Raw genomic sequence first — 12000 nt, 5'->3', positions numbered from 1 at the left:
CTGGGCATCAGCACCATTCATTCCCAATTGTGAATTCCTTCCCCAGTCCATCAGGAAGCTCCATGCCATTTTCAAGAGAGAAGGAGGAGGAGGAGAAGGCAGCAGTTGCTGTTTCATTTTACAAATCCAATGCCACATAACATGAAGTACATGTTTTCTACTCAAAATGAATAAGGCATTTCTGATACCAAGCCTGCACACAAATAGTTGGATTTCAGACATACATGGCTGTCACATGGAACGTCTACAAAAGGATCTGGAAGGAAGAGTTGGAAAAACTTTAGGATCTACACTTAACATGAACTGAAAGGCCAGCCAAGTTTGTTTTTTTTTTAATGAATACTGACAGTCACTACTCCTGGGTCCCCTCTGGAACTGTGGTTCTTCTGTGAACAGCATGTCATGCTTTCTTTGGATTTCATTTAAAAGGAAAATCAACCAAGCCAGTGGATACCTCTCCATTAACCCAGGTCAGGCTTTTACTGACAATATTAATTTGAGATGACACACTGGGATAAATTTTTTTACACTGTTGGCAGGGCTGCAACAATGCAGCAATCTAAGGTTTATATATATATATACAAACACACATATGAACTCTAGTTCTGAATTTCAGAAGTTAATGCTTCAACAATAAAGTCAACTTTTAATGAAAAGAATGCTTTCAATTAAAGAACACGTAAATTACCAATAATTCATAATTACTGTAATGAATTTTATGCCATCAGTAATAAACAACAAGCCTTTAAACAATCTTGAAACCCAGATTTATCATTCCAGTGTAATGACAGAGAAACAGCCCTAGACACGTCTCCTGTAGGAGCTCTACCTCCTCATTGTTAGAAACTGGGCTGTTCTGAAGGTCTGGTGGTGGTTTTTATCTCCCAGCTGTATTCTCTCCTAGTCATTCCTGCTGTCAAGCTCACAACTTAATTAATTTATTTACACTGTTGCTAAATGGATGCATAATCTTCCCATTAAATATCTGCCAAAAGTGGGCACCAAGGGAAGTGCAGAGCCACATCTCCTTTTCCCCAGGTGATTCTATACCTATATTCGGTATTTAAATCACACTTCTATCCCTGGCTAAATTTACCATGGGGACTTTTGGCCAAAAGCCATAAGATTTTCAAATACAGCCTGAGTAATGTATTTTTTTTATTACTTTCAGTAATATATTAAATTACATTAAATAATAATATATTTTAAATACATGGAATATATTTCATATCATAAAAATAATTGCTTTTTAAAATTTTTATTGATATTTTAAAAGCCATATTAACATAGACAGAAAGCATGCAAGAGCAAATCTGCTGAACTCACAACTATTCACCAAATTCAACCAAATTCAGTGGGTTGGGTGTTTATTCTCTTTTTAACTAATTTTTTTTCTGACCTAACACAAAACATCAGGATAGTTTTATGGGTAAGTTTTTTGAGGAATATCCTAAAAACAAGTGTTATATCCTAGAAACAAGTGTTATTATGCCCCAAAATGAACTTAAATGGAAAAGATACCCTCTCTAAATTTGAAGCACCTACAATATTAATATCTGTCGAGAGTTGGATGTTATTCATTAAAATCACCAGCTGTTTAAAACAACTCAATTCTATATCAGTCTTCTAAGAAAAATAAATAATCAGATGTTTCCAGAACTGAGCTTTGGGATGCCAGGCCATGCTTCATTTGAAGGTATGGAATACAAATGTAGGGAGAAGTTGATTAAACCAGAAAACAATTACGTAAAAGTTTAATAAATAAATAAATAAATATTCAGATATAATTAGAAAAATACTGCTATTTCAGAGAGGAAAGAAATAAGGGAAAAAAAGAAAACCTCTGTGCTTACAGAACTCCCAAAGTACTGGTAGTTTCACCAGTGAAGAACAAACCTGAACCCATAAAGCAAGAACCTGCCTAAATCTGTGGCAGTTTCCAGGTTTTCCCTCAAAACCAGGCACAATCAGGCCCTGCACAGCCCATTAAATTTGACCTAATGATAGCCAGAGTGTTAATAGATACTACAGGAAACAAAACAATCCAGTGTTGATTTTATAGGTCATGAGAATTAAATGTGAGCAGCAGGCACACTAGCAAAGAGAAATCAGTGAGGAGGAATTATCCCAAATTATCCCAGCATTTCTATCAAACATTTATGTTGTCACCAAAGACAGAAAATGATGGGTCCTGATGCCTTCCCTCCTATCCATTGTCAGGTCAGCTCCTGGGAACAAATGTCCAGGGATGCACAATGGCCTGTGTTATTTTTCAGTTGGAATATTGTGAATTGAAGCACGAGAGAGCAGGAATGTTCATTCCATGGCTGCCTGTGCTTCTCCTCCACTCCCACGGTCGCCCATGCATCCTGCACCATTCCCACTCCTGCTCTCCCTCACACACCCAGTCTCAGCCTTTGGGGACACCACCCTGCTTTTGTACCCTGTGGATGGCTGGGCACTGTACTACTGTGCTTTTGTGCCATTTTTGGCATGTTACCCAGGAATTCTCTTGTTTCCTCCACATCCTGGTGCTTTCAGGAGTAGGATTTCCAATCACTGGGAAGAAATTTGTGGCTTAGATCAAAATCACCCTTTTTTTTCTTATTTGGAGTAATTGCAACAGCTATCAACTCAGTTTCTTGTCTCTTCCCTACCAGTTTGGGCTAGAGAGCCACTTCCACAATTAATTCCAGCATCCAAGAGACAAAAAGAAGGAAAGTTTAAGCTGCAAGAGCCCGTTTAGTAGCTGACCATTTTTTGAGTTAAAGCAGTGCCTGAGGCCTCCATCATGTTATACCCTAAAAATAATCACACTACAGCAAAGCACATCTCACTTTTTTAACCTTCTTCTTTAATTCCTTTTTCTAACTCAATTTCAGATTTTCTGCTCTAGCATCCAGCAAAGGAACATGCACTGGTGTGTGCTGTGCACAGGACAATTGCCAGATGCAGATGAGGGAATATAAAATATGGGCCCACAATGAATTATTTTTTTCCTACAGGAAAATGTTATTTCTTGCTGAACGCAGACAGCAGGAAAATTATGAGGTAGAAAAACATAATGGGATGTAGTTAGAAAAGTGTGCTTGCAGCAAGCAAGGAGAGAATGAAATCCAAGTCCTGTGCTTCCATCTAGAGGAGTATGTGGGCAATTTATTTCCAAATATGAACTGAGGAATTCCCACTGCACCTGGATCAACTTGGTTCTGTTCATTTGGAACACCCTGGGTCCATGGATATGGCACAGTAATTGAGTTCAGATACATGGGTTGTAATTGCACCTCATCCTAGCAAGCAGAGTACAAAGCAAACCAAGCCCTGTATCTCCTTTTCAGCAGCATTTTCCACAGGAAAACAGTACCAGAAGCATTTCCCTGTGGATCTTCCCCCCAAAACAGTACAGTATTTTCCACATACAGACCCACATGCTTCCCAAAGAGACCAGGACACTTGGGATATTGAAGATATTTAGCATCTTATTGCCTGCACCTGGGACATCCTGGAACTGACATTTCTCAGAGAGGTCATTGCACAATGCCAAGGAAGTGGTGCTGGATGGGAATTAAGATGCCTTCTGACCACCCAGACATGAAAAGTTAATTTTTGGCAACAGAAAAACATGCTTCAGGAAAAAAAATAAAAAAATCCCCCTCCCAAAGGATCAGAATGGCTAGAGGAAGCCCCAGTCTGTCCTTTCCTCTGGAAATGACAGTGAGAATGTCACATGGAATGTGAGATGTGTGCACCACCCATCCTCTTGCTCATGTAGGCCAGTATTGAGGAGAGAAAATACCCACCCACCCCCACCCCCCCGCATCTCACAGGTTTTGTTCCCAATTTCAGTAATTCAGTATTTCTCCAATTCACCTCTGATTAATTGCAACCTGTATATTATTTTTTAACTTCAGCTCTTTTCTGTCATTGTCAAATGTTTTGCCTCAGTAGGAACTTCATGACTGCCGACTGTGAGGTGTCCCCGCCCCGGAAGGAAAAGATTTAGTTTCAGATAAGCAGTGTTAAAGGGAGAGGCGTGGCTTTAAAGCCCGGGGAGAGTAAATTCCACCCTCTCCCTCGGGAATGGGCCCTGTGAGCCCAGGAAGAGTTGCCCCACCCCGGACCCTTCGTGGGGTGGCAGCCCAGGTGTTGTGATTGGGTTTGAACCCCTGGGGTTTCGCTCTTGCTCTGTCACTGTTAGTCCCCGACCTTAAACTCCACCCTGGTTCTGTCCCACAAAACCCATCGCCCTGCCTCTGTTCTGGGCTTTCTGTCTCTGGATCTAAACTGAGTTTGTTCCTGTGCTGAATAAATGTTTCCTGAGCAGAAGCCCGCCTCGTTGAAGTCGCATGCCAGTCACCAGTAACTGTAGCCTCCCTGGACATGATCCTGCAGCTGCAGAACGCAGCAGCTGAGTATGTTTAAACATAAATAAAACACGTACCTTTCCTACGTCATCCCAGTCGGTGATGATTCCACATTCAGTGGGATGTTCAGTGTCAGGATCCCTCTTTAGTTCATGCTTCATCCCCTATATTGCTGTGTTTTTGACCCATTCCAACCATAACACCCTGCAAAGGACATTATTCCAATATTAATGCAGTTTGTCAGGAACATCAGGGACGAAATACCATTTTTAAGTTAAAACTTCCTGTGAAATACTGTTCCTGCTCCTGCCCTCACAGAATAAGCCCCCAAAACATGCAAGGAACTAAAACATTTGTGAGTATGTAAAATGTGTGGGTAACCACTTTATCATTCCTTCCATGAACCCCCCAGAAAGACCAAGGCAGCTTCAAAAATGTAGTGCTGCTTATGTTCACACAGAAGCCCAGCCAAGGTGAGCATCAGCAAACTCACGGTTCTCCACAAGGAATGGGTGCTCTGTCATTGCACAAAGGAATTAAGAGAAGGAATTAGAGGGGGAAAAATATGATTTCTCTAGATTCACTTCTTTGGTTGCTCTCCCTTAAGTAGCTCCACTATTTGGCCTTTAAACAGTGAGGTTCCCCTTGCTGGAAGTCAAATGGTTTTGAAAAACTCACTAATTAATATAGAGACAGATCTTCTAAAAAAAAAAAATCACGTATTAAATACTGATTTTACTAAGTTTATCACATTTGCATTAGGAAGTCTGTAATGCTTCCCCCATTAATATCAAAACATCAGGTAAAATGTTATTTATCACACAGAACTTCAGGGGAGAGTTTTGACAGCCCAGAAAAAACAAAATCCGACTCATGATATGAATAAATTCCAACTGGTGGGGCCTTTCTTCCTTAACACACCTTTATATCATTAAAACACAGTATTTTTGGGAAAGAATAAACCTAACCAACAAAGTCAATGAATCTTACTAAGCATGTCAAGTATCCACATAAATTCCCAGCTGAATAGTATTTCACAAAGCAAATTAATCAGGACATTTGCAGCCTTTTCTTTCTTCTGGAGGGGAAATCTCTTGCTGCAGCCTCCAGGGTCCTGTGATCCTTTTAACTGGCCTCGTGACCATGGGCAAGCTCAGCTATAGGACACACACTTGGCTCTACTGGGACTTAAGTATAAATCCCATCTCTTCCAAGGGGAAATTATCTTCTAGAAAGTTCCTTTGCTTAAAATTAATTGATTGTATGCACATACCAGCTGTAACATCAGTAGTTAATGGTAAATAAACCATCAGAAACATCCATTACTTCAAAAACTGTGGTTCTTCCCTCATGGAACATTGAAATTGTTTTTGGTTTTTTTTTCAGAGGATGATCACCAATCTCAAACAACTAAAACTAACCCCCAGCAAAAGTTTCAGGGAAGCATTTGCTATGTGTTTTTAAGTGGCAGCCACTCTATAATGTGAAGAGCTCACTCCAGGACCTATTCCATATTTGTAAATGGCAAACATTTTATGGAAGTGGCTGTTCTGGGAAAAAGAACCAGAGGCAGCTGGCACAACTGCCCAGGAATACCTCAGCTTCAGGAGCTGGCCAACACCTTGAAGTCCTGGTCTCCCTGAAATTCATGGCAAAACCCTCACCAAGGGCAGGCCTGGTTATGGATCCCTGGGTTATTTTTAGGACTGGAAAACTGCCTCTTTAGGAAGTTGATACAAGGGAAAGATTTTATTTTTCCTTTGGCAACTTCACTCAGTAAAGAAAGGTACTTCAGAAATGGGAAAGGAATGAAAAACCACTCGTCCAGCAAAATTCTTGTCCCCAATAAGGCAAAAAAGAATTTTATCACATCAATTTGGAAAGAGCTTTAATGTGGGAATGTTTATCCCTTAGTTCTAGTAGCTGGTGTGTTTCAACATTCATTCACATTGCCATGAATTGTTCTTTTCTCCCAGAATCCTCAGGAAAAGGCTCTGGACTGCAATAAAACAATTATTTACCAGCAGTATCCAACATTTCAGCACTGCACCCAGACTGTCTCCAACACCACAAACCAGAGGGAAATTCAATTCTTAAATACATCAGCTGAGACACTGGAATTTGAGGGTAGAGAATTTTAAACAAAGTTCCTCAATTTGCTTGATGTCAGACCAAGTGAAACCAAGCATTTAAATCATGAACTGTAACCTGAGCACACTCTCAGGGCAGTACTTATCCAGGAAAAGCTACTTCCTAAATGACATGAGCTCACCTCCCAAAAAATTTTCATCAGCTTCTGGAACAGAGTTCAAAGGATATCTATATGTCAAGCCATTTATCTTTTTTTTTCTTTTTTTCCAGTTTGTGCTTATGACAGTGACAGAAATTCAGACACCTCTGGATCCTTTCCCACTCACTAAGCATCAGTACAGAGGGTTGTTTTCTCTCCCCCATGGTCAAAAATCCCTCACACTGGATGAGTAAGACTGGAAGGACTGAAAGGCCTTTGGAAAACATTCTACTTCATTATAACACATTTAGCTAAGAAAATCTCATTATCATTCTGCTAACACCCATTTACGGGCTGGGAAGGGAAAAGTCAGCATCATCAGTACTCATGTTCCCACTGTACCTGGTGTTTTATGAGTTATCTCAGTATCTGGGTGACACCAGAGCTGAACACAGGGACTGAATCAGCCACTCAAAGGAGATGAACCATCACTATTTAAAAAAAAAAAATCAACTATAGCAGAATATATTTGATTTATATAAAAATACAGACCTTTTCCAGACTAAGAAATATTAAAGACCATCAAAAGAAGGTGGTTTACAGTATTCACCTGCAGCAGTGGGTAAATACCTTAAGCAGATAAATCACTAAAGTATCTCCCAAGACAACCTTGTTCCTGCTCATCGGTAAAACCGATGGAATCCTTCCTTTTCCATATTCACTGGATATTTTCATTTTCCCACAAGATTCTCAGCTGAATTTATTGATTTGTGTCTTGAAGCTGAAACATGTAAAATATGTAAGCTTGTGTCTCTAGATGCTTGCATTTCATGTGTTCTGCAGCTGAGGAACATTTTGCCTCCAAGACAGGCAGTAACTAAGCCCCACCAAGAAATGTGCAAATAAATTAAAAAAATACAGAACCCCCACAAGTTACAGAAAGAAAAAATTATGAAAATAATATAAGAAGTTGAAGATACTTATGTCACCTCAATTGTGAATCTTTACTGAATCTTTAATCATCAGCTTACCTCATTAACACACACAGATCTGTGCATCTTGATTTCTTTACAAACTGAATGGGAAAGAAGAACATCCTTAATTCTTTTATTTTCAGCCAAAAAAAACTCAAAAAACCACCCACCCAACCAAAGAAAATAAAAAATCCAGTAGTTCTTCATTTATTGCACTCCATAAAACTTCTTGTTATAATCAAGAAGCCAATATACAGTAATAGCTTGATATTCCTTTAGAATTTATAGTTTAACTCTTAAAATAAAATTTGTATAGAAAAGATATCATTTACAACCCATTCAGTAGTAATCAACCATTATGTACCCACAAACAATATTAAATAACTTGTATGCAGCAGTTTCCTTATAGGGCAGAGGGGAATATTTTCTCCTTAGCAAATATAATTTCCCACTGTTAAAGAGCAATTCAAGTCAACTTTGGAGCAAGTGTGATATGCACAAATTTCACTGGAGAAGCTCAAGATTCCGTGTAGTGTCCCAAGGATTTGTACGACTGTGTCCAGTGCATAGCGGAACAGCAGCATGTGAGGAGTCTCCGGGCTGGGACTGGCACTGCCCACGGGGAAAGGAGCCAGCCAGGGAGTGCAGCGGATTCAGAGCACACCAGTGAGGCACAGGAGAACAAGGAGGTGTAGTGTGACCAGGTAGGTGAGGAATAAATAGCGGGATTTGGCTCGGGCCGTCAGCAGTTTGGAGCAGTAAAGGCTTCGCCCCCGGAGCCAGCGGCGCAAGGAAAGGGCTCCTCCTTTCATCTGAGGAAGAGACAAAAGTTATCTCAGGAAGAATCAGGAATACAAACCAGGAACAGATCCACTGCAGCCTGGATTTCCGAGGCTCTACAAATCTTTTGGCTCTGACACAGCAACTGACCCCAAACACCAAAGCAATAAATGATTTAAAGGCCCCAAACCCAGCATTAATGAGAGGGGAAAGGAATGAATCCAAGCTGCGTATTATGCAACTCTACACACATAAATATGCATACTGCATTTTGGGCATGCATAATTAAATGCAGACAGTTTATTTAATGGCCACAGGTGTAGTACAAATATGATTACATACATTTTTTAACCTGGACATATGCAGTGTGTTTTCTGGCAGTTTACACAGCTGCTGGTCTTGGATTCATAGCCCCAAGATAAAGAAATGAAGGATGTTTTCCCATCACTTTTAAGGAGCTGATAATTTAGGGTTTTAAAAGACTTTCATTCCCTCACCTTTCTCACAACAACGTGCTCCCTGGGATTGATGATTAAGGCTTCCCTCTCCTCCTCAGCTTCCATCTGGACAGTGTAGTCACTGGAGACAGACCTGTAACTGCCTACTTCATATCTAGAGAAAAATTTAAGGCACAGAGATATGCACTGCTGAATTGTCTCCTCTTTTAAGTACTGAATTGACACAAAAAACTTTATTTTGCATACTTAAAATGACTGAAGGAAGGTCCCCACAAAAAGCTGACTCACTTTATGTTGCCAGGTCTTTTTCAGTCTCTATTTACCATCTACTTGCAAGGTATTTCATTTATTCAGAATTAATCCACATCATCACCAGCTGACTGAACAGTGATTTTCAGGTGATGATAGTGAGGGACACTTTATTTAGGCAGGTACAAACTGGTATTTTTAATCTAACCAGTGGTTCTGCTAAAATTGTTATATGGGAAATTTTTTTCTTAACCTGGAAAAAAAGATATAGTGCTGGCTACTGAGTCTAACAGATGAAAAATTAAATAAAGAAAAAAAAAAATAAATAAATAAAAAAAAAAAATCCCAAAGCCTATAAACATTGATCCAGTGTTTAACTTAGCTTTTTAATACATGGATTTTCACTGCTTTGGGCACTGTGGGCTCACACACAGGTTTGTTTGTTATTATTATTGTTATTATTAAGTAGTAGTAGAATCTCAAAAAAAAATCTAAGACCCACAGGAAAACCTCTCACTAAAAACAGAATGCAAACAATCTGTATTTTACCTGTTACTTCTCTCCTCATAGAGTCCAAGAGCCTCTTCTGCAGCTTCTCTCCTCCTCTTCTCCTCTGCCAGTGTTTCTGTGAGCTGGGAGAGACCCTGCTGCAGTGACTCATACTGCTGCTCCGTCTCTGCAAGCCTGGGACAAAATAAAATCTGAAATCAGTATTTTATGGACCCAAAGAATTACTTACTTGTTCTTTTTTTATTAGGAAATCTTCCTTTTTGTGACAGACTTAATTATAATGAGATGCTTTAGCCTAAATATTGAGATAAAGTCACCAATAATCAGTATACTTATGTACTGATTTATGTACAAACCACAATTATTACCAGATGATAACAATTCCAAGAATATGGCTTATGATTCATGTAATCCACTATAAATCCACTCCTTCCCCTTCTCTGCAGAAGTGCCTCCGAGGGATAGAAAAGCATTACTTTCACACTCACAACACAGCTGTCAGGAAAATAATATTGCTAATACATGCTCTGAGTCCTGACCTTTTCCTAAGCTCATTTAGCTCCATATTGTCTATCTCCACAATAATCCCAGATCTCTCCCGTGGCGCTCCAGGGGGAACTTCTGCTCTGATTTCATCCTAGAAAATATGAAGGAAAAAAAAACCCAAAATGAACAAGTGACCATTTTTCTACTTGTTGAAAGTCTTTATTTCAATTACAGAAGCCATAAGCACCACAAAACAATGGAACAGATAATTCATTGTGCCACTTAATGTCTTCATTTCTATCTCTCAACAATGTCTGAAGGGAAAGAAATGCATCTACACATCCACAATTCCAGAAGCAATGCAGCTATTCATTTATTTTTCATTTACAGTTCTTGTTTGGATTTATTTCCAATTGTGGAAGAGCAAGGGTTGTTTTCTATATGTATCCATATGCTATTTCAGGGTGCTCTATTAATAACTGTTAATGAATAACCAAGCAGTACAGGAAAGCTTTTTAAAAATAAAGGAATAATGATGAATCATAAAGGACAGGGTTGGAAGGGACCTTAAAAATTATCAAGTTCCACCCTCAAATAATCTTACAGGTGTGTGTGAGGGGTTGGTAAAGGGTACTGAAATGCTGAACTGGTGATGTAGATCTCACTTCTGAAAATATTACTCAAGCAATGTAAAATGATCCACAACTGATGTGATTCTATCACTAAACCTCCTGATCCACTGAGCAGTGATCATCCAATTATCTCTGCCAGCTGCAGACCAACTCAAAAAAGATGCTTCAAAACAAAAAAATATGTAAAACAGCTTCCTTAAATGAAAAGTCAAATTAGACCACCTTAACAACAATAAAGACAGTTATCTTCAGTCATGGGCCAGGAAAAGTACCAGGTCACTACAACAAGAAGTACTCTACTTCATTTTTAGCAAGAAAACCAGAAAAAGTGTAAGCACAGAAGGAAGAAACCTAAAAAACCTTCCTTGTATCTTTTTACCTGGACTGAGCCTTGGAAAGATGTCACTTGCATTGCCTGATATTCCCTTTCCAGCCTTAAGTAACGATTTTGTAGATCAGTGTAATGAAGCTGGTTGTCCCTCAGAGTCTGGGAAAGAGTCTTCAGCTGGGCAGACAGGACAGCATTCTCCTCTGCTGACTGCACAACCTGAGAGAAATTCACACTGAAGTCACTAAAATTAGCTCTCCCAGGAAATCCCTGCAGATTTGAGAACTGCTGTTTTAAAATTGCATCCACTTTTTGGCAAGGTCACAGTTTGGCTGGGATTTAAAATGTTTTATGAGCAGAAGAAATAATGAATGCTGAGCAATGACTTCCCCTGCCATTAGGACACCCAAATCAGAAGCTGAAATCTTGTTCCAGCTAAGACAGACACCTGTTTCAGTCTAGAATGAAAAATATTTGACGGTGAGTAAAGTTCAGAGGTTCATCAATGTCTTGAGAATGCAGAGTCAAATAAACTGACCTCTCAGTCAGGAAAGCCTGGCAGAAGAAAACTGGCATTTAATTTGAATGTCCAAGCTGAGTTATTTTAGAATATCTATGTTTCAAAGTAAAATACCATCCACCACCACTTCATCAATAATTCAACATGAAGCCAGCCCAGACTGACATGAGCTTTTCAGGATCAGAGCTGTTATTCCAAAGTACCTTGGAATTAATCTGCTGGAAACGCAGGTCCTTTTGCTGCATCTCTTGGAGGCAGCGCTGCAGCTCAGTCTGCAGCTGGTTCTTCTCAGCCAGAACATGTTTGATTTCCTCTGCTCCATCAGCACTTCCAGCAAGGGAGGCAGTTTCCAAAGCCTTAAAAATATCAGGATATTCAGGGTAAATGGGACAGGAGTTTTCTAAATAATCCATAACCCCAACACTAAATAGACTCTACAGAATTCCTTTTTCACAAGATTATTTTCTTC

At 39.5% G+C, this 12000-nt stretch overlaps 1 protein-coding gene across 5 annotated transcripts in view; it reads right to left on the bottom strand.

Moving 5' to 3' along the window:
• Positions 1 to 7588: 7588 nt before the first annotated feature.
• Positions 7589 to 12000, bottom strand: part of LOC111930647 (uncharacterized) — a 34521-nt gene continuing 30109 nt past the window's right edge. For all 5 annotated transcript variants that reach the window (XM_086894889.1, XM_086894892.1, XM_086894891.1 and 2 more), the window contains 6 exons: positions 11735 to 11887; positions 11063 to 11230; positions 10105 to 10202; positions 9605 to 9739; positions 8846 to 8960; positions 7589 to 8380 (listed from right to left, as the gene is read on the bottom strand). In XM_086894889.1, coding sequence (XP_086751015.1) covers positions 8222 to 8380; positions 8846 to 8960; positions 9605 to 9739; positions 10105 to 10202; positions 11063 to 11230; positions 11735 to 11887 — 828 coding nt within the window. In that variant the 3' untranslated portion in view covers positions 7589 to 8221. The remainder of the gene's footprint in view (positions 8381 to 8845; positions 8961 to 9604; positions 9740 to 10104; positions 10203 to 11062; positions 11231 to 11734; positions 11888 to 12000) is intronic.

The sequence above is a fragment of the Cyanistes caeruleus genome, chromosome 6, assembly GCF_971803275.1.
Source record: "Cyanistes caeruleus chromosome 6, bCyaCae1.hap1.1, whole genome shotgun sequence".
Lineage (NCBI taxonomy): Eukaryota > Metazoa > Chordata > Aves > Passeriformes > Paridae > Cyanistes > Cyanistes caeruleus.
Note: the sequence above shows the minus strand (reverse complement) of the source record. Positions and strands in the feature narration are given on the sequence as shown.